General features: G+C 35.1%; 1 protein-coding gene across 3 annotated transcripts in view; it reads left to right on the top strand.

Annotated features, from left to right (window-relative positions):
• The window catches only part of CCPG1 (cell cycle progression 1), a 41,298-nt gene that overhangs the window by 12,949 nt on the left and 1,178 nt on the right, over window positions 1-27,171 (top strand). For 2 of the 3 annotated variants that reach the window (XM_030318128.1, XM_030318129.1), the window contains exons 2-9: window positions 7,586-7,654; window positions 9,911-10,031; window positions 11,673-11,749; window positions 12,603-12,801; window positions 14,778-14,873; window positions 16,699-16,950; window positions 20,581-20,702; window positions 23,945-25,353. In XM_030318128.1, coding sequence (XP_030173988.1) covers window positions 7,595-7,654; window positions 9,911-10,031; window positions 11,673-11,749; window positions 12,603-12,801; window positions 14,778-14,873; window positions 16,699-16,950; window positions 20,581-20,702; window positions 23,945-25,353 — 2,336 coding nt within the window. In that variant the 5' untranslated portion in view covers window positions 7,586-7,594. The remainder of the gene's footprint in view (window positions 1-7,585; window positions 7,655-9,910; window positions 10,032-11,672; window positions 11,750-12,602; window positions 12,802-14,777; window positions 14,874-16,698; window positions 16,951-20,580; window positions 20,703-23,944; window positions 25,354-27,171) is intronic. The other variant, XM_030318130.2, reaches the window with a different exon arrangement.

Below are 27,171 nucleotides of genomic sequence, written 5' to 3' on the forward strand. Positions count from 1 at the left end.
TCTAGGAAAATTTCATGGAGGAGAGCTGAGCATTAAGTATAGAATGAGAAGAAAGGAGGAGGAGGAAAGCATTCCAGGAAGTGTAACTTGAGTAAGTGAAGACATGGATGAATGAGTGTCCATTCTGTATTCAGGAGACATAGTAAGTAGATTACTTTGACCAGGTGAGATAGTTCAGGAGGGAGACTTAAGTGATTGCCAGATAGTGAAAGTTTCTGAATTTCTCTGTAAAGGGTTTGACTGTTTGTAGAGAATAGTTATTCTCAAGGTCAGATTGGAGTAAGTATTGTATGTAACCTGCCGTCAGTTTCATCTTTGCCTGTATATAATTGTTTTGGGTGTTTATATATGTTTATGAAGGGAGTAAGAAAAGTGTTGAAAAATGGTACTAGAGAAAGTGACAAGTACCATAATAATTAAAACAGCATTGGTACAGGAATATAGATCAGTGGAACAGAATGGAGACTACAGAAATTGATTCATAAATGTATAGAACTTAAAAAAAATTTTTTTTTAATGTCTATTTTTGAGAGAGAGACAGAGTGACAGCAGGGGAGGGACAGAGAGCAAGGGAGATACAGAATCCGAAACTGACTCCAGGCTCTGAGCTGTCAGCACAGAGCCTGATGCAGGGCTTGAACTCACGAACCATGAGATCATGACCTGAGCTGAAGTTAGACACTTAACTGACTGAGCCACCCAAGTGTCCCTATAGAACTTTACATAATAAAAACTGGCATTTCAAATCATAGAAAAAGTATGAAATTTCCATAATCGGGATATTTTCTCACACCAAAAGGGAAAAAAATCCAGATGTATAGATTTAAACAGTTAAATGTAAAGCCCAAACTGAGAAAGTCCTAATAGAAAATATAGAATAGTTTTGTCATCCTTGGATTAGGAAAGACTTTTTAAGAGCAAGCAAGATATATAATATAGGTGTTCTAAAGAACACCCTGTTCTCCATCCTCTGTATTTGACTGCATAAAATTTATGATAGAAGGTATTTTTAAAAAACTGAAGCATTTTAGAAGAAAATATTTGTGATGGGTGTAATAGTGAATTATTTTGTGACCCAATTTAAAGAACTTCAGATCAATAAAGATAATCCAATAAGAAAGTGAACATAAGAACATGAGATAATCTACAGAAAAGGAAATAAGGATAGTCAGTAAACATTGGGAAAGATATACAACCCCACTAAGTTATCTGGGGAATGTGCATTAAAATAAGATAGTTTTTGCTCAGGAGATGATCAGACATTAATGATGGTTGTTAGCCTTTTGAGGTTATAGAGAAATAGTTGCCCTCATATTTTGGTAGGAGACTTTCCCTAACCTTATCTAATCTTATTCTGATCCCTATCCTCCAATCCCTACATTCAGTTTTCCCCCTTCGTGCTTTATTTTTCTCCACAGTTATTAGCCACCAACTGACTTACCATATATTCTGCTTGTGTGTAGCCCTAGAATATGAACTCTTCAGGGAAGGTCCTGGTGTTTTGCCACCCTGCTGTGCTGTATCCCCATCACTTGGAATAATTCATGCATGGCACATAGTACTTGCTCAAGAAGTATATGCTGACTCAATGAATGAAATACTTATGTTTCAGATCAAGATAGGCTCATTTAAAATATTTCTGAAGAGTTGTTATTGGAGAAAAAATTTAAAGGGTGTTTAAAAATTTTTTATTAGTTGGGATGTTGGATCCTCTTCCCTTTCTCATGATGAAGTCTGGTTTAAAGCAGGCATTTTGATATCCTTTTGGGGAGGTGAAAGTTCCAGAGCCTTTGAAAAACATTTTTTTTTAATTTTTTTTCACGTTTATTTATTTTTGAGACAGAGAGAGACAGAGCATGAACGGGGGAGGGGCAGAGAGAGAGGGAGACACAGAATCGGAAGCAGGCTCCAGGCTCCAAGCCATCAGCCCAGAGCCCAACACAGGGCTCAAACTCACGAACTGCGAGATCATGACCTGAGCTGAAGTCGACGCTCAACCGACTGAGCCACCCAGGTGCCCCTGAAAAACATTTTTGAAATAGATTCTTGAAAGCTATCTAGACTGCCTTATCTTTGATCCCACTTACAGCACAGCAGCACTTTTGAGACCTTTGCTGACAGCCCATTGGTTGGCTTACATTGGAATTATAGACATGTGGGAGAATAATGCTCCCATTCTTCTCCATCATGTCTAATTCTAGAAGATATGGTGATAGGAAACCTTACCCTTTTCCATAGTAAAATGTAGCTACTCAGGAAGGATGAGGGGCACCATCATATCAGGTAACACTCAATCCAGTTATACTTTCTGAGATAAAATTAATGTTGCTGTTATTACTTTTGACAACTGCCACCTGAAGTGTTTTACGTCTTTAGCCCATAACTCCCCTAAACTCAGTCTCCAGCTTCCTGCTTGATGTTTCCACTTGAATGTGATAATCGCTGTCTCAAATTTAACATGCCCCAAAATAGTTCACCAGTTTTCTTTTCATAACCTACTGCTTTTGAAGTCTTTCCTGTCTCAGTGGCAATTTGGTTTTTGTATTTATTTAGGCCAGGACTCCTCTCTCACACCCTATATTCAGTATATTGGGAAGTGTCGTTACTTAGCTGTATCTTCAGAATATATTTGTGTTATCTGTCCACTTCTGATTGTCTTTATGGCTACCACCCTGGTCCAAACCACCATAATCTCTCAGCTGGATATTGTAGCTTTGTAAATGATCTTCCTGCTTCTGCCTTTGCTCTCCCCTACAGTGCTGTCTAAAGAAGGCTACCAGAGTGTTTTCTTTCTTTCCTCAAAAATTTTCTGTGACTCTTAGTTTAACTCCGAGTAAAAAGCTATAAAGTCTTAGGATCTATAAGGCTCTACGTGCTTGTTAGCCCTCTGCCCTCATCTTTTCCTGCTTGCTTTTCAGGCCACTCTTCTCTACCACACAGGCCTCATTGCTGTTCCTCAGAGATGGAGGCAGGCTTCATTCCAACTTTGTACCTGCAGTTTGGTCAGAAATGCTCTTTCCCCAGCTAACCGCATAAGGATAGCCTCACCTATTCAAATATTTGCTCAAATATACTTTTCTTAATGAAGCTTTTCCTGACTATGTTTTTAAAAATCAGTCCCTTCCAACTTTGGATTTTCTGTACTCCTCTCTTGTTTTTCTTCATAGTTAGAAATATAGCATCAAATATACTGTGTATTTTAGCTGTTTATGTATTGTTTATTGAATGTCTCCATTGTGGAAGATGAAATGCACAGTATAATTGATGATTTTAATTCAGGCTATTGCAATATAGAGAAAGTTCATTAATGAGAAACATCTCAAAGAGAGAGGAAACCAAGGGGTTTTATAAGGGCAAGTAAACAAGGGAATCATGAGGAGAAGTGGAAGTGACTCTTAACCTGGGATTTGTGAGGGAAGGTTGGCCCTTTTGCATTTAGTCATTTGTCAGAAGACAAAACAGGACTGGGAGATTTTTCAGTGTTCCTTGCTTTCCTCCATCACAGGGCTCAGATGCAGTTCAAAATACTCAACTATGAATAGAATTCAAGCCCCAGGAGACAAGACTCCTGTCTGTTTTGTACTTTGGTGTATGGTATTTTCAATACCTAGCAAGTGCCTAGATACTTGATAAATGTTGAACAGATGGGTAAAGGAATGAATTTAAAATGGTGATCACCTTAGGCCTCCTGTCTGCTGAAGAATGTGTAATTATACCCATGTAGAATTGGTCTTTCTGCTGTAAGTAGCTTCATAAATGAGATGAGACTCCATGGAGTAAATTTACATCCTATCATCACCAGCTTGTGCTGTATTCTCTGGTGATACCATGTGCTTGTAATACTTACTGTCAAATTCTCTTCAATAGAGTTCTACATACAAAATCTTAACATATTGCGAGGTGAGAGAGTCCATTTAAATGATGTCTCCTATTCTGGAATCTCTTATTATAGACTTTGGGTTTTATCTGGAAGGCAGTGGAGACTAATTTTAAGTGATTTGAGTAGTTCAAATGATTAGATTTATGTTTTTGGATAAACTTAGTGTGGGCAGCCTTGTAAAGGAGTGACTGGAAGGGAATTGATCACATGTTAGAGATCCATGAGGGAGCTGTTACCTTAACTGAAGTGGAAAATGATGAAGTTGGGGTAAGAGTGGATTTTGGGGTCAAGGTGAAGTTTTAGCTATCCTAAATCTAGGGGTTGATATTTTGTGGCTTTTCCTTATAGCCAGATTGTTTTTGGCTAATGCTGTTCTCTGAGATAGCAAAAATAGGAAGAACAGCAGGAAGATGATTTTAAGTCTTGTAGATGTTATATTTGAAATGCCCAAGAAGCCTAAGCAATGGGAAATGTATGACAAAGAAACTACTCAAGACTGAAAGGAAGCCTGGGTCTAGAAAAGTGCTTCAAGTTTATCATCTTCATAAAGTACCTTAACTTTATAACTTTGTATGATTATTTGTGCCTTTGTAACTTCCCATAAACTGCATATTTCTAAATTATTAGTAATGCTTTTAAAATGGGAGGAGTTTGTGCCTTTACCTTTGGTCAAAATAATGGGAGAGGAACTTCATGGGTCCCTCCGGAATTTTTATTTCCTTGAACAGTTTAGACTTGTGTTACTAACTGCATCACCATCCAGCAATCTGCCTTTCTTCTTTTTGAGTACCTAATATGTGTCAAGCACTGTGCTTGTGTGTTGGGATTATATAATAGGCAAGTAAATAAGCAATTACAGCACAGCATTCTCTTAAGTGGTAGATTAGGGAAAATACTAGTCTTTGGGGATGAGATAGGAAGGACGGGCACAGGAGTTTGGGTTGAGGTAAGGGGCTAGCGAACTGATCAGAATATCTGCAATGTCAAGCCTTTTAGGGTATCAAAGTCTGAGCAAAGAGGGAAGGAATGGAGTGAGGATGAGATGCTAGAGATGAAACATTAGATATTCAGTACCTTTGGGCATTACCCTGAAGACAGTATGAAAATCTTAGCATGTTAAAGGAATAATATAATAAAATTATCATCTTAGGAAGGTCACTGACGAATGAGGAGGTTCATATACAATGGCACCTTTTAGAGTCAGTGTATTTAGGGTGGGGCTCAGTTTTTAAAATTTTGCTTTAATTGCAGTGCACCCAACTTTTTGAGAATTGCTGAGTTAAGTGGGTTCTTTAGTAAGGCTCTGAATTCTACTTAACCAAACTGTTTCTCTGGTGTTATGTCCAGTAGGGAATCTTTTTTTCTCATTTGGACTGGATGTCAAATTTGTCCTTCCTTCCAGATGAGTAAACTAAGAATTAAACTGGGGCCTGATTTAATGGGGCTCCTTGATTTGAAAATCTCAAATATGCTCAAGTTGTTCCAGTTTAGCAATGTATATAACTTTATTTTGAAATGTTGGCTTTGTTAATTTGAACACCTGAGCTACTAGAGTACTTTGTTAGAAAACGAAAGCTAGGAACTACCTGTTTAAAAGAGCCGTTTAAATGGAAATTACCTAGAGAAAAGTAGGAGATATGTACACACTAAATATCTCTGGGTTTGGTAATCAACCCACAAGTTTTGGAAGATTATTAAGAAAGTAAAGCACTGGTAAGTCTCAGAGGTGAGATGAAGCAGTATTGAGAATGTGGGTTATAAAGGAGGTTAGAAGCTTTCACAGGAAGGAAGAATGTTTAGGCTTCAGGTAGTTTTCTTTATCCTACTTCTTGTTCCATGGTTTTTCCAACTACCCAGTCACTTAAACCAGAAACCTGGGAGTTATCCTACCAACACTCTCTCCCTTCTGTATTTGGTTATTAAATCCTTTAAAACAAAAATCTTTGATGTCTTTTCAAATCTTTCCTAACCCTGTCCTTTCTTTGTTCCCTCCCATTCATGAATCCTGGTTAAATGTATACTCATCTTCTCCAGGGAGTATTGCTCTGATGGCTTGCATCTCCCAGGTCTAGGGCTCTTTAATTGCTTGCTACCTCATCTTAATATATGCACTTTTAAAGATTCATAACTGATTTCTTTTAACATTCCACTCATGCTAGATTAATTGCCTTGCTTAGAACTTTCATATTTAGTTGTTTTCTGCCTTTGTTTTTGCTCTGTAATGCTTTTTCTGTTCTTTTGGGACATCCAGTGTCATCTCTAAAGGGGAAACAACTTTATTTTTTTGTGAAATCTCTCAACTTTTAAATTTTGGCAACTAATTCAGTTAAAACTTGCTGTCTCCCATGTCTAAAAAACATTGTAACCTCATAAAGACTTCTTTGACCATTCCTCTTTCCTCCTGTGAAGTTAATTGCTCAGTTTTTGTGTAGTCTCATATGTCAGCTCATAATTTTCAAATTGTTATAAAAGAATTCAAGTACAAATAGTAATGTATCAAAGTTTTTTTTTTTTTTTTAAACTCATAAAAACTGGTTCAATGAGGAATTGGGAATTGTATAATAGCTTAATATGGAGTGCTATAGCCTTTGGGGTAATCTTCTCTACTGGAATAGTTTACCTTTACATTTATGGAGTTATAAACTGCCTGGGCCCTAATCAGTTGTAAGTAGGAAATCAAATAATCAGGTGACTTACTAGAAAATGCTCTAGCATGACAGTATAAGTCACACAGTCATCTTTGTATCTCATTTTAGGTTTTGAGTAATTTGTCTGAATACATGCTAATTTTTATATTATTAGTGGCCAAGCACCTCTTTATATTTTCTCATTTTAAAATGTTAATTTTTCCAGAATCACTAATAGAAGATTCAGACCAATATTTTTTGGCCTGTTTGTAAATGAGCACTGTTTCCATATTGAACTATCTGCATTAGCGTTCTGTTAGAAATGCTAATTCAACTTGAATTTAATGTGTTCTCAGTGTATGTACAATAATAGGAGCATTTATAGGACTTAAATATGTTGAACGAAGTCAGTAAAATATCATTTGATTAGCTTGGTTTTGAAGTTTAAATAGGAGTTTCAGATAGAAAGGGGAGAACAAACCAGTTAGAGTGACCAATATATATACTGCTTTAGGACTTGAGTCTGGGTTATTGTCAATGACCTCAAGTTTCTAACCCATTTCTGGTCTCCCCCCTCCCCCTGCTTTATTTTAATTCAGGTGGAGTATTGCTGACATAGTTATTTTCATAAAAACTGTTTGATCGTATTCTTTCCCTGCTTGAAAAATCTATATTGCTTCATGTTGCCAACACAATAGACTTTATTTTGCTTGGCCTGGGAGCTCTTCCGCTATTTGGTCTCTCAACCCTTGATTTACTCACAGAGTCAAATTGGCTTCTCCTTTCCCTTCAGTTCTGCCTGGCCAAATCCTACATTTTCTTTCAGACTTTATTTCTTTATTCCAACAATATGACTGTCCGTATAGTCTAACTGAGGAGGTTCTCTTGTCTTAAAAGTTTGGTTGTATTTGTTCATAGAAATATGCAGTTATATGCCCTGTATGATAATTCTGTGGGTGGGTTGTCTCAGTTTCACCTGGAAGGCAGCAAGCCACTTTTCATACTAGATCACATGTAGTGCTTCCTATAGAATTTTTAAAAATATACCCCACATGTCAATATATTTTTATATTTGTAGACCTGAAAAATGTCTGAAAATTCCAGTGACAGTGATTCATCTTGTGGTTGGACTGTCATCAATCATGAGGTATGCTATTTAATACTTCAATACATGAGGTATGCTATTTAATACCTTAATATTTAATATGCTATTAATACTTTTAATGCTATTTAATACAAATAAGGCAATTTGTAATATTACAGTGTTAGTGGTGTAAGCTGGGCTTTTTGAAGGCCATTATTTTTTTATGTTGAAGCCTAAGGTTCCATTGTCCATAGCTTGGACACTTTTGCACCCATATTAAACTTCACTACTGAAAACTCTTAACGAGCAGTATCTTTTGCATTATAGTACATTGCTTTCCTCAGCTTTGAGACATTAGGCAAATATTTATTGAAGGTTTATTATTGTGTAGGGCCTGCACCTTACCTACATTCTCATAGAATTGTAAACAACCGTCTGTGGTATAGATTGTTTTCATTCTCATTTCATAGTTGTGAAAACTAGAGATTAGAGAGGTTAAGTAATTTGGCCAAATTTTATAACTAGGAAATGTTGGCTGCATTAAAACACACCAGAAAGGAGCATGGAGAACATATGTTCTACTTTTGGTATGCTATGTTATGTTATGTTATTAGCAGAACTTGACAGAAACAAGGCTATGGCCAGAACTCTTTAAAAAAATGAATATTCTTACAGAAGTATGATGTTATATGACTAGTATATAATAAGCATTAATTTCTTTTCCACATTGGTAATATATGTTCATTGTAGAAAAATCATAAAATACTGATAAATAGAAGCAATAAGTTAAAAGTCATCTATATTTAAAGTTTTAATGGATTTGTCTACAGTTTTCCTATTTGTTTTTAGGATCTCTTAAGGCTTGACTTGTTTTCCTTGACTAATAAAAGTTTTAAATGGTATTTTTTATAATTACTTTGATAATTTAAGGCTTAGACAGTTGGTTACTCCTGTCTTCTAAAAATCACTATTAACCAAAGAAGGATTTTTTTTTTTTCTGTAGTATAGTTGGAAAATTTAATAGCAGCTGTACCAATTGAGATTGGGGTGGTTTCTTTTTTAAATAAATGACTTTTCTGTTTTTAACCTGTTTTATACAAAGCTTAGATCAGCTCCCATAGCAGTAACTTTTCCTTCAAGGATAATTAACATTATAGGAACAAGGAAGCTGTGGGAGTCTTACTTAGGATTCTGCATTGTGAAGCAAGGCAGGAAGCCTCTCGTGCACTTAGCGAAGTGTGTCATTAGGGTGCTTCTGTTGGAGATAATCTTGTCACAGAGTAGATCAGATTCGTATTTTCATCCCTCTTCCCTCTGTATCTAGTTATCCAGTTCTACTCTTTCTTGCTAATGTCTCTTACATGTGTTTCCTTTCCTTTTCCATTGCTGCCATTCTGTTTTAGGCCAGAACCTGTGTCCCTTGCAGTCCCCAATTCAGCCCTACCCTGTTTCTGTCATTTCCCTACCACTTTAGGCATTCCCAGAGTCTTAACATTCAGAATTCTCCTTAGGACTAAACTCAAAACCTACTCCTTTAATGAATTCTTTTAATTTTTGCTGTTTTGAGTTATGTATATTAGGAGAACTTAGACCTTTCAGTTTCATGGATCAGTAAATCACAAAAAATTGGGAGAGGGGCATGAGGATAGGTAGAACCAACTTAGTGGTTAACTTTATTTTACTAATTAAGATATGAGAAAAAACTGTAAGATCCACTATTTTCTTAAAGAGAAGGTAGTTGACATCAAAGTAGGGAGGACAACCTTGGAAGAATAAAGAATAATCTAAAATTTTATAGAGAAAATTTACTCCATCAATTCTATAGATACATTTTAATCCTTGCCTTTAGACTTTTAGTTCTGCGTTGCCATAGTAAATAGTTATTTGCATATGGAAATTTCTCTGAATAGGTTGCAAATTTGAATTTTGGAATTGAGGTTTTTATACCTCATAACACATGGCAAAGTGCCTTGCATAGTACCTTCGTAAATGTTGAGTAGAAGTAAATTAATAGAAATAGCAAAGCTTAAAAACCTACCCTCTGTGATCAAATTAATTGCTTGGGCTTATAAAATAGAGTACAGCATTTGACTTTTGGCTGACTTCTCTTAGAATCTAACCCTGTGATTCCATTCTGCTGTTTCCCTGACATAGGCCATTATGGACTAAATTGAATAAAAGGTAGTCAGATTAGATACTGTTCCTTTTGAAGTATGGCAGCATCCAGGACTTTTAACAATGGAAGCATCTACATGTAGTGAAACCCAGCTTTGAGCTTGATTTGATAGACATATAACTGATGATCATTTTTTTCCCTAGGGGTCTGATATAGAGATGGTGAATTCTGAACATGGCACAGCCAGTGACAGCTGTGAGCTCGCTCCAGAATGCACATCTTTAGAGCAAGAGGAGCTACAAGTATTGCAATCAGAGGAAGGAGGTACGATGTTAAAAGGAGTCTGATTTTATTTTTTTTAAATAGGATGTGTGAACAATAGTGTGAATCTTGCATTCTTTCTAGTCAGGCAGCCTTTCTGGCTAATCAGATACGGTCACTAAATGACTAAAATTTTCGTGTGGATTGGGTAGTGACACCAACCAGTGGTTTATTTGCAGCTGTAGTATGTATTTCAGCCTCCGTATAAACTCTTTGATAATGCAAGTGTAACCAGTAACTAAACACTACTAATTTTAAGACTAGTGATGTACAAAATACAAGAGATTTACTAAACTCTTTTCTAGTTAGCGTCACACTTCAAATTACTTTTGGTAAGAGGTGGTAAAAAAAGGCATTTAACTGCTTTACTCTTCATTTTTAAATGACTTCTTAAACAGTTTTAAAAAATTGCATTAAAATGTAAATAGAACATATTCTCCTCAGGAGAATAAAGTGGATGCATCATGTCTAGAAGTAATGATGGTTTATACCTGTTAATCTTGTTTTCAGCCTGTGTATTGATTATTCTCATTTGAACAGTGATCCTCATCTTTGATAGGCCAGATTTTTCTCCCAAGAAATACACATACTCACATATGTAAAAGTATTTCCAGACTTCCTTGGGAGTTCTTGGACCCAAGTCCACCTTTGCTGAAAGACTTAATTTCAGATTAATACTCTATTAGGGGCTATGTAACACATACAGATGGCAAAGTTTTTCTTTTTTTTCCTCCTCTGTTTTTTTTGGAGGGACTAAATTCTATGAGAAATATACACATTAATGACAGAAAAAAATGATGAACAAAACAAATTTTAAGTCACCCTTAATTCTTTTTATCTGGAGATAACTGCTATACATAAAAATTGATAAAATTAATAATAATCTTCTTAAATTAATGTAATAAAATATGCAAATGCATATAACGTTTGGTATATGTTCTTGGCTGTGCATAAAATTTATGTTTATCATGTATTATTTTAATATTTTTGACTTCTATGAAAATTTTATAGCCTTTTGTATGAAAAATAGAATTGTATGAACTCTAGGGGTTTTTTTTGTACATTTTTTTCTTTGAGGAGTTTCTTATAAAATATATCTCCTGTAGTGACATTTTGTTTTTCTGTGTTCTTTTGAATCCTAATTTTTTATAGTCCTTTTCATGGCAAAGAACTCATAATTTGAAGCTGTAGTTTTGTTTGTTGAGTTACCAGGTATTGACAGTCATTAGAATAGTGCTACTTTTAGGAATTCTGAATAAACTAAGAGTTCAGGAAATGTACCATCAGATGTCTGAAAAATGTTTTCCCATATTAACAGATTTTTACAAACACCTTAAATTTAGTACTTTGGTATTGTACAGTAGGGATTATGTTGTTTACTTAGAGATTGTATTGTTTTTTTAGTAGAATTTAAATGAGTTCAGTTCGGTATCTAAAATTATCCTCTGACAATTTCAAATAATTATATTTGAAATACAGAGATCTTTTTAGCAACAGTAGAGTGATGTTATGATTGTATATGACATTTCATTAAATCCACTTACAAAATTAGGAATAGATTTTATGTACTCAGATTATAATATATGTGGCCTATAAAAAGTCAGTTAAGTATAATTGATTGAATTGATCTTTGCTTTATATCAGAGAGTAGCCAAAATGGCACAGTGTTAATGGGAGAAACTGCTTATCCAGCTTTGGAGGAAACGAAGTCGGCCCTTGAGGTAAACATATGTTTTACTCTGTGGATATATGGTAAGCAATATTCCTTAGGGAATATTAAGGAATAATTAAGGTTTCCCTTTCTAGTTATATTTTTATTCCTCTTTGAATTATGCAACATTTATTAAAAATTTTGAGATTCCACAGATTGGTCACTTTTATGATTAGCGTTAGCTTCTGTTTCAACTCTTAAGTGAAATGCCTTTTAATTTACAAAAGTGATTTCTTGGAAATGTGTGAAAGATCTGTTCATTTACTCTCCAATATAATTTTACTTTGAAGTAGATTATATTCTTGAATTATACTGAGAAATTAAGTTATTAGGACTGATCTTTAAAAATGAAGATTCGTTTTTAAATTTGAGAACAAACAAAATCTTGTTTTTTGGTGTTTTACTTGACTTCTAGATAAAACTAGTTTATATGATTTTTACATGGCATAGCTATTGAAATTTATTACATATGCAACCAGAGAAATTTGTAATCAGTCTTTTACGGGCTTCCTGACTATTGAATTATGCTCGAATAAACCCATGGAACTGGTGAGAAATGAATCCTCTTTTCCATGGTCCTTGTGTTTTAAAAGTGAGCTTTTTAGTTTCTGTAGCCCATGAAAATTAGGCAGCAGTTTGATCTAATTCTGACAGAGATAATCGTCAAGGGGGTTGATGGTGTTTTCAATCTGAAAGATGAGTCTACTCCTGAGTAATCTTTGTCTTTTGGGCAGGACTCCTATCTTTTATTTTAAGCCTAAATTACCATAGCACTTAAGTACTGTTGTACACTTTGAACTGCATAGAAAACATAAGGCTCTTAAATAATTGTTAAATTTACTGTTTTTAAAATTATTCCTCAGAGAGAAGAAAAGTCGTCGGAAGACCATGTCTATTTTGGAACTGTCAGTGATGATTCTGATATTGTTACCCTTGAGCCACCTAAGTTAGAAGAAATGGGAAATCAGGAAGCTATAATTGTTGAAGAAGCACAGAGTCCAGAAGACTTTAACATGGGCTCTTCTTCTAGCAGCCAGTATACATTCTGTCAGCCAGAAACTGGTAAGAACTGCATAAAGAATACACTGATGACAGACTTAAGTTCTCCTGTGACCACCTTTTATATATATAATGGTCAAGTTTTTAATACATTTGAGATTTTTTTTGTAAAACCTACTATTAAATCTGGTGTTTTCTTACATTGTAGGACTTAGAGTACAATTGCTATAACAATAAATAACAACATCTTTTATTAAGTGAAAGATGAAAAAAATATCTTCAAGGAGATTTGTTACTGTCTGAAACACTCAAATGCATTTGATACATTTTTTAGATCTTTAAGGGTGGGAGATTGTGCCATTGTAACTAAAAACAGGAGAAAGTTAAGGTTTCTACTTACAGTGGTACGAATTTTATATTCTAGAAATAAGCTTATTAATTGAAGTCTTTTAGATCCTTTCAGTTATTAATCATTTAACAAACATTTATTGGATGCTACTATGTGCTAAACAGGGTTCAAAGAGCTGGCAGCACAGCAGCATCCCAAAGCCTCTGACCTTTGTATCTTTCATTTTAGATTGAGTTATGAAAGGTTCCTATTTTAAGTCATATTATTAATGCAGTTCATGCCTACTGTTGAGATAATGATTTGGAAGTTAAAATGTGAGTTACTGAGCTAATTCCTTTCTATATTTCTTTGGCTCATTTGGAGGGATGTATATAATAACGTCTTTTCACATGGACATAAATATTTAGACACAAAGTTACTGGAAGATAAACAGACCTGGAATTAACTCACACTTATTAACCAATAACTTGAGCAGTAGCTCAAGGATGAATTGTGGGAAAGACAAGTTGGTGCACTGCTAAGGGATTCCAAAATGTCCTAATTTGATGGAAAAATAGGGACGTGTCTATTTTGGATCATTTTCTTAGAATTTACCATTCTTTAATACTTAACATTTGCCAGAATCAGACAAATGGAATTTCTCTTATTCCACTTTAAGCTAAAAAAATGTCAAGTAGAGATTTTTAGCTATCTCGTTTAATGGTGAGTTATTTTCAGTTAGTATACAAGAGCTTTTCATTCAAATATTTAAATACTCAACTGGCATTCTTAGTGGTGGTCAGCCTTTGCCAGAATGTATACGTAGTACATTTATTACAAGGACTAATGAAATGATTTTAGAACCTTTTTTGTTCATCAGATTTTATTTTGTTTAAATCCAGGATTCATGCTGTATTCAAGTAGTCTTCTTTCTTTCCATCCTTCCTTTTTTTGGAAAACTATAGATGCTGGTTTAATTTGAGAATATTCATGGGCCAGAAAAAGTAGTCACATTGAAGCAGGAGTAGCAGAAGAGTCCAATCAGACATCTAAGAAATTGATGCTATAAACAATTTTTCTCAGGAATTTGGACACTTCAGAGCACATTATTCTGGTTTTTATCTCCATTCTGAACTTGGACTTGGGGATTTTACAGTTTCAGTTAAGAGAAATATTTTATTAGGAGTATTTTTATCCATTGCTATCTCTCCGAAAGGAGTAAGTTATTTCAATAAAGTATTACAAAGTAATAAGAAAAAAGGACATTTTGGATTACGTTGAAAACACTATATAGAAATCCATTGCTAAGAGTCTTGTTTTCTCTCTCTTATCTCCTATTTTTCTTGGTTTAATTCCTGACTACCTATTTCCTGGTTATTTTGATTTTCCTTTCCCTTCTCCATCTCTGTAGGATTCCATCTTCAGGTTTTTTCTTCTTCTAAATTAGATTCTTGGGACAATATACTTTTTGTTTATTTGAGAATACTGTCCACTGCTGCCAGAGGATTCTCCCCCAAGAAAGCAAAGTTGGTAGCTGTAGAAAAGTTTGTATTGCATATGTTTTTTTTAAAAGGCATGATTGTAAAATTTTGATGGAGCACAAATAACGATGTTAAGTGATAATTAAAATAAGTATTTTCAATTCTCTTTTTCCTTTTTAGTCTTTATAACAAAGCTTTATACATCTTTTTTTCCTGTTTATTCACAAAAGAAAGGTGGTGGGAGAAGCTGTGGAAGATTCCTGAATGCATAAGGGGATGGGATGATCAGCTGAAACACCATGTTCCTAGCCAACTCGCTTTCCAAGGTGGTGTGACTAAATCTGATCAGCTTTTCCAGAGCTGAGTGTGCCTAGTCACATTTACTATTTACTTAGTGCTTTAAAGATATCTGTTGTCATCTGTGATACTCTAAACAGGTGTTCAAATTGGTCTTGTAATAAAGCTGGCTGAGCTTACTGCATGCCTTTGCGTTGCCTGCATCTTGGACTGTGGGCCAAATTAAGCTTTGGAAGAAATTTAAAACCAAAATATTTTAGCTGTCCTATGTATGGGTTAAAAAAGATGGAAGCATTAGATAAGGAGGTGAATTTATTAATATAGATTAGGCTGCCTTGTTTACTTAGAATATATAATGATGGTGATATGCTAATGTAGAATTAAATAAATTTAATTTTGTGACATTTCAAATGAAATTTGAAAGGAATCTTGACGAATTGTTTTTGCATTTATCCATCTTAATACATATTGCCAGAGAGTCTGACTTAAATGCTCCAACCATGATCTTGAATGCCTTTGTATTATGTAATGCTTTGTTTAAGTCTTCCTTTCTTTCTCTTTGTCCAAGAAATGTAACCTCACAGCTGAGGCGACGGCATCTGGGAAAAACTAGTGATCAAGAATAACCAGATAAACATGATGGGCATAAGGGTCATGACCAAAAGATCTCTCAGTGGCATCTGTATCACTAAATATTAGGAATATTCGTTCATTCAGTAGTTCTTTTTGTCTTTGTGTTTGTTGTTGTCAGTGTGAAAGTTACCTGAATTCCTCTGTGATCCATCTTTAAAAAGTATTGCCTAACCTAAGTCACCAACTTTCCTGTGGCATGGTTATCCTGTCTTCTGAAGAACCATTTTACTTTTTTGAAGCATGAATGTTTGTTATTTTGGAGCTCTTTGTATAACATTGAGGTTCACATTTATCCTTTTGGTGCTTTTTTTTTTTTATTCCTCTAACTGGCCTGTGGAAATTGTTACCAAGCTATCTAACCTTCTGTGTTAACATATAGTTTATTGATTGATGGAGCGGTGTTAACAAATTATAAATTTGAAAAAACCAAAGGTGATTTTTTTAGTGGATATACCAGGACTTGAGATTTCTTGTGGCTTTTTTTTGTTGTTGTTGTTGTTCTTTACTATTCTTTTCATAAAGGAGCAGCACCAGACTAGTCCTTAATATCGGAGATAGCTGTTGTGTCACTTCCTCATGCTGACATATTTACTAGAGGGTAAAATTAATAACCTTCTAGTAAGAGTGGCAGTCGAAGGGAAGGGCTCATCTGACTTCTGGATACCTGTGTTAAACTATAGTGCTTTGAACCTTGATTGTGGACTCAAGGAATGGAAATGAAACTAGGGTCCAGATACACCCAAGAAAACTTTAGGTAGTTGTTGTACTTTGTAAGTCACAGGAACTGTTTGTATACCTCCCTGTGTCCCTTCAACAGTTGAGCTTAAATTGCCTCTATTTGAAATTGAAAGAAGAGATTGACAGTTTTTTTTTTCCTTCCAGAAACAGTATCTGTTTATGGTTCTAATAGCAAAGAAATTTAATAGACTATGAGAATGATTGTTCTAACAGTATAAACTTTAAGAGAGGTTTGAAAAATAAAACCAGATAGACCCTCAAAGGCACAGACTATGATTGATTCTTGTGTATCACAGTTGAAATCTTTGATGTTTATGGCTTTATGTTGATAAACTTGAAAACTTGAGTGTTTGTGTTCTTTTGTTTTTGTTTTTGGCTGTCTTATGTAAAAGGGCATGTAGGGATGGCATTGATTATTCTAAATCATTTACTAGAAAAACTATTCTAAAATTTTTAATATTTACGTTTTTCTTTTTAAAATAGTATTTTCATCCCAGCCTAGCGACGACGAATCAAGTAGCGATGAGACCAGTCATCAGCCTAGTCCTGCCTTTAGACGACGCCGTGTTAGGAAGAAGACTGTTTCTAGTTCTGACTCTGAAGAACGGCTACTCCCCGAACAAGAAACCGAACCCTCTAAGGAGTTGCATAAACGCCAGTTCAGCAGTGGTCTCAATAAATGTGTTATACTTGCTCTGGTGATTGCAATCAGCATGGGATTTGGACATTTCTATGGTAAGTATTTGAAAATTGGTTATATAAAAATTGATGGTCTAGTGTATGGACCCTTACTAAGAGTGAGGAATTCTGGGATCTGTTTTCAGTGTCCTCATTAAATATATAACCTTGCAAAGCTTGCCATCTGTTTGAGCCTCAGTTTTCTCATTTGGAAATGGGGATAGTGCTGCCTATCTCACAAAGCTGTTTTTCACTGAAGTTTGGTGGTATTTATTTAAGAAATGTAGCATCCATGTTTTTTTTTTTTCTTTAAAGAAAAAGATTAAAAATCTGAAGTGCTTACCACAAGGGCCATCATTTTAATTTAGAATCACAAACTAGCTTTAATTGTGGCTTTATTTGGAAGATTATTTAAATCTCAGTTGAAATGGTTATATTTGAAATGTCATAATAATTGGTGCTCATTATTTTTCCCCTCAGGTTTTATGCAAACATTATATTTTGTGACATTTGTTGCTGCTTCCATGATCCATATGAATTGAGAATTTATTTTTTTATAATTTATTATTATACTTTTCTCATTGTTGTTCTTGTTAGTGTTTATGTATATTAATCATCTTTAATGCAAAGCCCTTAAAAGTGTTTTGGATGAAAAGAGGAGGGAATTCCATATGGTGTTGTTTTTCATTTGGGAGCCTAACTGTTGAATCTTAGTTAATGTGATTGTTTCTACAAAGATAAGACTGTTTGAGAACTGAGCATTCACACTCTTTGCTGTATTAGAATTTTGAAAAAAAACACATGAAGCAAATGTTTTAGATCTTGTCACTTTTACAGATTTCAATTTGCCTTACATGAACTTCTGAGTTTTGCTGATATGATCCACAGTTTAACTTTTGGAATATTCCTGTTTTGCTAGTTCCTTTCAACAATGTGTACCTTAATGCAAAATGCACCATATGTTAATTTTTGGAAAAGATACATTATTCAACACAGTGTAATGTTAGAATAAGTAAGACAGTCAATACTTCTTTAAAGTCAGAGTCAATAAAATGTGTTTCTTCTTGTCTAACTTTATATTAAAAAATTAACATTTAGACTCCTGGTGGATATCTGCTTGAATTTAGTACTGAGATACTGTAATTTGTATCCTCCCTTGAAGTTTGTTGTAATGAGATTTGACTTGAAATATATGCTTAATTTTGTTATTTTCTAGCTGGAACAAATGTATGAATGTTTTTTTTGAGCATGATTTCTTTCCCCACAGGTAAACATGGAGGTAACAAAGGAGAAGGTCTTCTCTTAATCTTTTTTTTCTTACTAAAAAAATTGGACAGTGATTTAATGTTAATCCAAATTGCATTAAAACCCCACCAGTTGCATGACCTTTAAGTATTTAGTGGAAAGAATAACTTAGAAACGAGTGCTTTCAAAATTAAGAAACTACTGCTCTGTTTAAAATTTTGGTTACTTGTAAATTTTACTTTAATGATTATATTTAATAAAACATTTTCTTATACTTTTTAAAAGCATCTTTTTGGAATATGAAAGGCCTGGGTAATATGAAATAGGTCTGCATCGTGATGAGATTAGCTCGGTGAACATACAAAAACTTCTCTGACAGTTTTTCAAGGTCACTATTTAAACGACATCACATTTTTTTCTTAATTCTGGCACTTGTCTCAACACTTTAAGAGCTCTTTTGAGTTGATTTCAGAGCCAGTTTGAATTTCTCATGCACCATGAAATTAGTCATTGCATTCCATAATCTATCATTTGGTTACTAATTATGTAACAAAACATCCCATTAAGTGAATCACTGCGAACATTCACCAAGCTTGGCTCTGTATGAGCTTGGAGAATCAGACCTTTCCTAGAAGGAAAGGAAAACTAGCAGGAGTGAGGATAGTAAAACAATGTACTACAGATAATATGGTACTGCTTTAGGTTCTGAAGGTGCTTAGAAAAGTTAAAAAAATTTTTCATGTTTGAAGCACCTGTCTTCCTTACTCTTTTTATACATGTCGGCTATCCATATTCTAAATCAACAGTGGAGTTCAGTTGATTCGATTTTCTCATGGAGTTGCTTTAAGTTTTGATAGGCTACCCTGCTCTTCAGACATTGTAACAGAATATAACTAAGTACTAAGTTGTGTGGCACAGATAAGAATTATAGCTCAAAGGCTATACTTACTGAGTCATCCTGGAGGTGGTAGGATTTGAGCCGGGTCTGGTCTTATGCTTATGCTAGGTAGAAGGAAAGTGGATTGTTGCAGCAACGGAGAACATGATAATCTGAATGTAAACTTTGCTGGGTTTGGGAGCAGTGAGAAGACTGGCTGGACTATAGCAGAGGAGGTAAATCAGGCTACATTAAGACAGATGTCCAACGCATGCTGTGTAATAGTACTGCAAATTCAGATCTCAACACATAGTTTTAGGTTATTTTCCAAGGGGGTGAAGGAATTCATCCTGTCAGCAGTTTGAAAACAAAGAGGTTTTCTGTTATTTGGGGAACTACAAATGAATTTTCAACATTTAAAAAATCTGAAATTCTTTTGAGTAATATTGAAACAAATTTACCATGCTTTTATAAATTGGAAAATTAAAAGAGAGGAAGTGAACCCTAACAGAAGAATATCAGAGCTGGTAACAGTTGTTTATGATTTGGCAAAAGTTTTCTCTTTACTATTTCTCAAGATTATTGAAGAAATCAAAGGTTCTTTTTTTTTTTAGCAGTAGGGGAAGAAGTAGTAAACTATCATTACATCCTTTCATTCCAAATTCTGTGATGTCTTTACATAATAGAATTCCACTGTAGATGTTAATGTCATGGTTGCCAAATGCCTTTTGCCTTATTTTTTTTAATGTTTACTTTATTTTGAGAGAGAGAGAGCGCGCACTTGCACGCATGAGCTGGGGAGGGGCAGAGAGAGGAGAGAGAATCCCAACAGGCTCCACGCTGTCAGCGCAGAGCCCAACATGGGGCTCAGTCCCATAAACCGTGAGATCATCACCTGAGCTGAAATCAGGAGCTGGATGCTTAACTGACTGAGCGACCCAGGCACCCCTTTTGCCTTATTTTTGACTTAGTGTTTTATTTTGTTTTTTTCTCTCTCATGCATGAGGAATGTAGCAGCATGTGAACAGCATGTCTTGGCAAATTAACATTTTGGTTTTTAGGGTGAAAACTTAGAGACTCCTAGTTGGCTTAAGATTTTTCACTCCTGGGATGGGGATGGTGGCACTCTAGCACAGACCTAACTAATGCAGAATTTTTAAAAGATTTGGCTGTGAGAAGGGTAGGTAATCACAGCCAATTATTTTCCTTGCTATACCTTTTGGGCTGTGTTACATCATTTAGGCAAAATGTAGTGAGAAAAAATAGACATTTTTATTTTTCCTTATTGATTATATCCTGTGAATGGATTTCATGGTTTGTTTGTTTCCCTGTTGAAGACAACATTTTTTTATACCTCACCCATCTCTCAAAAACAACAAACAAGTGCCCTTGTTATGGTAGACTGGCTTGTTGTAATCAAAAGGATAGTGAACTGCTTAAGTATCTGTGGATGTGTGCTAAATTAAAAAAAAAATGCATTAACCTACTTGGCCTGATTTATATTAACATTTATCTACCACCATTTGATGAATGACATCATGAGATTTTACTTATTCGTTTTTCAGGCACAATTCAGATTCAGAAGCGTCAACAGTTAGTCAGAAAGATACATGAAGATGAATTGAATGATATGAAGGATTATCTTTCCCAATGTCAACAGGAACAAGAATCTTTTATAGATTATAAGGTAGGTACTACTAACAAACTTTTTAAAAAAAGACTTGTTAGCCAATAATTATTGTGCTGTTCAGATACAAGTACAAAGAAGATTATTAGTGAGTAAATATACTATTGTAATTGTAGATTACTTACTGTGTCCTAGTCACTGCTGTGAGTACCTCACATACAGTATTACTCTTATTGCTCACCACAGCTCTGTGAATTAAGCAAGTATTAACTTCATTTCATAGATGGGAAAGAGGTTCAAAAAAGCTAACTTTTCCAAGGCTAGCAACTGGCAGAGCTGAATTTATCTGACACCAAAGATGTTATTTCTGATTATTATAATTAACATTTTTAATTGATATATATAGAAAACATTGTTATTATTAGCATTATTTTTATAGAACTGAACAAAACATTTCCAATCAGTGAGAAAGAGGAGTTTGTAGCCTCTCTCTAAGATCTTTCCTTCATCAAGGGAAATGAAGTAATCAGCCAGTCCTTTTTTTTCTTTGGTTTCTTGTTGGATCGGATGGAAGAGAGAGCATGTTTTACTTCCCACCAAAAACTTACCTACCACCCAGCAGCTCTTTTAATACCTGTGTGGGTATGAGGACCAGCGCGATAGCTGGTCTCCTATCTGGTTCATCCATAAGGAGGGCATAGGGCTTGCAGAACTCAGGGTAGAAAAGTAAACTGTTGCTTTTTTCTCCCATTCCTTTAAATTTCCTTCAGTTGATGTGTGTATCCCTTATAGGGTCACATTACATTTCCTTAAAAGAATCCCACTTGACATCTGAATTCTTTCAGGCAGGGACTACTCAAGTTATTTGTTAATAGTGTAGTTTTTCCTACCTGGATCAAAGGATGTTGTAAAAAGAGTAGCCATTTTCTTCTTTACCATCGTGGTTTCTGGTTCCATAGGATGATGTTGACTTTTAGGAGACTGACCCTGCATAGATCTTCACTGAGTCAGTTCTTGCAGATCTCTTATCTCCAGCTGTTAAATGTGGCTTTGAAGATCTTCATGGGAGACCTGCTCCTGGATTTGCTTATCAGGCACTTAATTTAAGACTATGGAGTTTGCTGAATGCAGAATATACCCTGCAGTCATTCTGTGGCCCCTTATGCTTTTGCATTTAAAGATAATGCTACATTACTCTGTACTACCCTGTGGTCCACTTCCATTGCATACATGAAACTTGTTTTCTCTCTCATTTGGAGAGCAGATAAAATGATGATAATGAAATTTTAAATTTTAATTTGTTCTTCGAAGACTGAAGACAGTGAACCATCCATTTCAGATGGTTATCTTTCAAGTGGAAATACTGTCATTCTCTTTATTTAATTTTTTTATTAAAAAAATTTTTTTTAAACATTTATTCATTTTTGAGAGACAGAGAGTGACAGAGTGTGAGTGGGACAGAGAGATAAGGGAGACACAGAATTCGAAGCAGGCTCCAGGCTCTGAGCTATCAACACAGAGTCCGATGCGGGGCTCAAACCAATGGACTGTGAGATCATGACCTGAGCTGAAGTCGGACGCTTAACCGACTGAGCCACCCAGGCACCCCAATATTGTCATTCTCTCTCTCTCTCTCTCTCTCTCTCTCTCTTTAAAAAGAAAATTTTAATGTTTATTTTTTTGAGAGAGAGCACGAGCAGGGGAGGGGCAGAGAGAGACAGGGAGACACAGAATCCGAAGCAGGCTCCAGGCTCCAAGCCATCAGCCCAGAGCCCAACACAGGGCTCGAACTCACAAGCTGTGAGATCATGACCTGAGCCGAAGTCAGACACCCAACCGACTGAGCCACCCAGGTGCCCCCTGTCATTCTCTTAAAGGACTTTTTTTTTGTTTCTTGTATATCAGATTTTTTTTTTTTGTCTGATTCAAATGAATAACCATAATGTCTGTGGTAAATTAAGTAAAATTTAAGTGTCATTTGCTGATTTATGCATAAGATACTCTAACTGATTAGATAATGCTATAACAATTAACTTGTTTAAGCATATTGTTTAGTTTCTTGCTGTTTTGGTGAAAGTTTATTACTAATAACATCTTGAAAGAAAGATCATTCAAGGCTACTTTGAAATGCAGCAAAATTCTGTAAACCTTATTGAACATGGTTTTTTTTTTTCTCTATCAAGGGTGCTGACTTCTAGCTATAATTTTATTTTTATAAAAAATTATCTTCACTTAAGGGTCCGAGAAGCCTCTAGTCCTGCCTAAATTCTCTTTAGGAGACTTCTCAGGAGAGATTAGAGTCCTGTAGTCAAAAGATAGAAGACCTGTCTCCTTTTCTTCTAACTTGTAAGTGGACCTAGAAACCATTAAGGCTTTAATATGATTATGGGAAATAGTAATCACTAATAAACACTAATCAGAAGTACTCCTAGTTCTATTTTAGAAATCTTACTAGGGATGAACTAGGCTATAGCTAATTTTTTTCCAGTCTTTAAATTCTTCCAACATGCTGTGTTGTTGTTGTTGTTGTTTATTTTTAACGAAACATTTCATTTTATATATATTTTTTAAGTAGGCTCTACACCCCTGGGGCGCCTGGGTGGCTCAGTCAGTTGAGCTTCCGACTTCAGCTCAGGTCAAGATCTCATGGTCCATGAGTTCAAGCCCCCTGTCGGGCTCTTTGCTGACAGCTCGGAACCTGGAGCCTGCGTCGGATTCTGTGTCTCCCACTCTCTCTGACCCTTCCCCATTCATGCTCTGTCTCTCTCTGTCTGAAAACTAAATAAACATTAAAAAAAAATTTTTTTAAAGTAGGCTCTACACCCCAGCATGGAGCCCAGTGTGAAGCTTGAACTCATGATTCCAAGATGAAGACCTGAACTGAGATCAAGGATTGGTCACTTGCATACTGAACCACCCAGGGGCCCCAGCTATGTTATTATTTTGATGTAGCCTGTGCTGTGCATTTTCTTCCATATGAACCTTCTTATTTTTACATCTTGAAATACATACATATACACTACAAATACATATACTGCATAAAGGGTAGTCTGCAGAAATAGACACGTGGGGCTCCTGGCTGGCTCAGTCGGTAGAGTGATCTTGGTTCTTGGATCTTGATCTTGGTTGTGAGTTTGAGCCCCACATTGAGTGTGGAGATTACTTAAAAATAAAATCTTAAAAAAAATAGATACTAAAAATTTATGAGTATTGGTTATATATGATTTCATCTTACAGATTTAAATTGAGCTTTTAAATAAGGCATTTGACATTTTTCTTTCTTCTCTTTCAAAAAAATTTAGTCATTGAAGGAAAACCTTGCAAGATGTTGGGCCCTTACTGAAGAAGAGAAGGTGGCCTTTGAAACTCAGAAAAAGAACCTTGATACAGAAAATCAGTATTTAAGAATATCTCTGGAGAAGGAAGAAGAAGCCTTATCTTCATTACAGGAAGAGTTAAGGAAACTAAGAGAACAGATTAGGCTATTGGAAGATAAAGGGACAGGTACTGAATTGGTTACAGAAAATCAGAAACTTAAGCAGCATCTGGAAGAAGAAAAGCTGAAGACACACAGCTTCCTTAATCAAAGGGAGACTCTTTTGGCAGAAGCAAAGATGCTAAGGAAGGAACTGGAGAGAGAACGACTGATAACCATGGCTTTAAAGGTGGAACTCCAGCAGTTAAGCTCTAGTGAATCATATGGCAACCCAGACTCTCCGAATGTATTGACTGAAAAAAAGGAAATAGAAATCTTACGGGAAAGACTCACTGAGCTGGAGCAGAAGCTAAACTTTGAACAGCAGCGTTCTGATTTGTGGGAAAGGCTGTATATTGAGGCAAAAGATCAAAATGTAAAACAAGAAACTGATGGAAAAAAGAAAGGGAGCAGAGGAAACCACAGGGCTAAAAATAAGTCAAAGGAAACATTTTTGGGTTCAGTTAAGGAAACATTTGATGCCATGAAGAATTCTACCAAGGAGTTTGTGAGACATCATAAAGAAAAAATTAAACAAGCTAAAGAAGCCGTGAAAGAAAATCTGAAAAAGTTTTCAGATTCAGTTAAATCCACTTTCAGGCATTTCAAAGATACCACCAAGAATATCTTTGATGAAAAGGGCAATAAAAGATTTGGTGCAACAAAAGAAGAAGCAGCTAAAAAACCGACAGTCTTTAGTGAATATTTACACCCACAGTATAAGTCACGTACACAAAACCAGAATAATAGAGGCCCTACTATGCAAAGAGAGGGAAGGAAAGAAAAGCCAATTCACTTTGAAGAATTTAGAAAAAATACAAAATCACAGAAATGCAGTTCTGAGCATGACTGTAGTGCAAATTTTGATTCTTTCAGAAAGTCTTGTTCTGGTGTATTTGAATGTGCTCAACAGGAATCCATTAACCTTTTTAATATGAAAGTGTTGAATCCTGTAAGGATAGATGAATTTAGACAGTTAATTGAAAGGTATTTATTAGAAAAACTGGATAGTTTTCATCACTGGAAAGAACTTGATCAGTTCATCAATAAGTTTTTCCTAAATGGTGTCTTTATACATGATCAGAAGCTCTTCACAGACTTTGTTAATGATGTTAAAGATTATCTTAAAGACATGAAGGAATATCAAGTAGATAATGATGGAGTGTTTGAGAAGTTGGATGGATATATATATAGACACTTCTTTGGTCACACTCTTTCCCCTCCATATGGACCCAGGTCGGTTTACATAGCACCATGTTATTATAATAGTTTTTAACATTTATAGATTGGGTAGCATTTTTATCATTTTAACATCTTGGAATGTTACTATCCATAAAGTACTTTTTGTAAAGAAAAAAAAGTGTTATTTGTAAAAGTACTTTATTGCTAGAGAATTTAGAATAAATTAAATGGAAAGATAAAATTTTAATAGCTATTACAAACTGAAAATTTCATATGATCACTTTGACTCGAGCAAATGGTTTAATTTCTGCCTTAAAAATATGTTAAGGAAAAAAGATCCTATTTTAGCCTATCTTGTTTCTTTTCATTATAGTTTATATGAAAAGGTAATTAAGTGAAATTATTTTCCTTTAATCTTTTATTTTTTTACTCACTTTGGGTGAGTAAATTCAGATTTCACTCTGAAATTGGAAGAACTCGTGTGTACCGTTTGCATTGACCCACTTACTTATCTAATTCCACTTACCAACTAAATTATGATACTTAATAGTTAGTACAGAATTATCTTTGATAAAGGTAGAGGCAAACTTAGCAAGCTACAGGTTATAATATGTGTGGCTTATATGCATAATTTCTAAATAAAACTATTCATTGCTTATTAGCTTTATATTCTGTAACCTGAAACTCACCTAATCTTCAAATGTTAGCTTTATTTTTTTATCTTTAAGATAGGTATATATTATCTTTCTGAATAAATGTAATGTGTCTATAAAATAATGAGACTGATTCTGGTATCTTTAGTCATTAAATATCTAGTGCCTAAATGAGCAAAACAGTGTGAGGCTGCCCTGATGAAACATGAAAAACTCTTGCCATCAAGGAGCTCACAAGCTTTTGGAGAGTTAGGTAAATGTAAGAAATGAAGTGAGGAATGGAGATATTGTATGTGGTGGCCTCAACCTGGAGATGTTTTGGGAGGCTTCATGAGTGAGGTGGTCTTTGAACTGAACTTCTTTAAACTGGTTTTTGAAGGAGAAATGAGAATTTGTCAAGCAGATAGAGTAGGACATTCTATTCAAAGAGAACTTCATTTGCACACATTTGGAGATGTGAAGACATGTCCTTTTAAGGAGGCAAGGTAGTGCTGGGGTATGAAAAGATACAGATCTTTTGTGAAGATCAGAAGGACTTCATTTTATGCTAAAAGACTTGTTGCTTCATTGCATTTTGGATCATTGGCAATAGCCTGGAGGATTAGTTGGAAAGAGTGAAGCTGGTAGGTGGTCTTTGAAAAAGTACAGACATGAGCTGATGATTAACTAGGTTAATAGTATGAGTGGGAGAGAGACAGATTTGAATAATATATAAGAAGAAAAATTGGTGGTATTTCTTGTGAAAGAGAAGTAGAAAATAACATTTCTTCCAGATTTCTGGGTTGGATCACTAGTTGGATAGTGGCATCACTAAGGTAAGGGATGCGAGGGCATTTTGAGTAAGGGGAATTGGAATTGAGAATTGGGCTTGGAGGTACGTATTGACAGTCACATGAAAAAAATTAGTTGGCCATTAGATACATGACTCTAGTCCAAATTCTGTGTGCATATAGATAGTCTAGGCTGGGGGTGTTTATCAGAATCTTGGGGAACACTAACATGTAAGGGGTTGTGGAGAATGAAGGCTGAGAAGAAGACCATAGAATAGCATCATGAAAATTGAAAGATCATCTCAAGTGAAAGGAATATACAAACGTGTGTCAAATGCTTTAAACATTAAACAAAAGAGACTGGATTTCTTGGTTGGGGAATTGGGTGGCCATGAATGGCATTATGGACTGTTTTAGTGAGGTAGTGAAGAAGCCTGATTCTTTAGTGA

The sequence above is a fragment of the Lynx canadensis genome, chromosome B3, assembly GCF_007474595.2.
Source record: "Lynx canadensis isolate LIC74 chromosome B3, mLynCan4.pri.v2, whole genome shotgun sequence".
NCBI lineage: Eukaryota > Metazoa > Chordata > Mammalia > Carnivora > Felidae > Lynx > Lynx canadensis.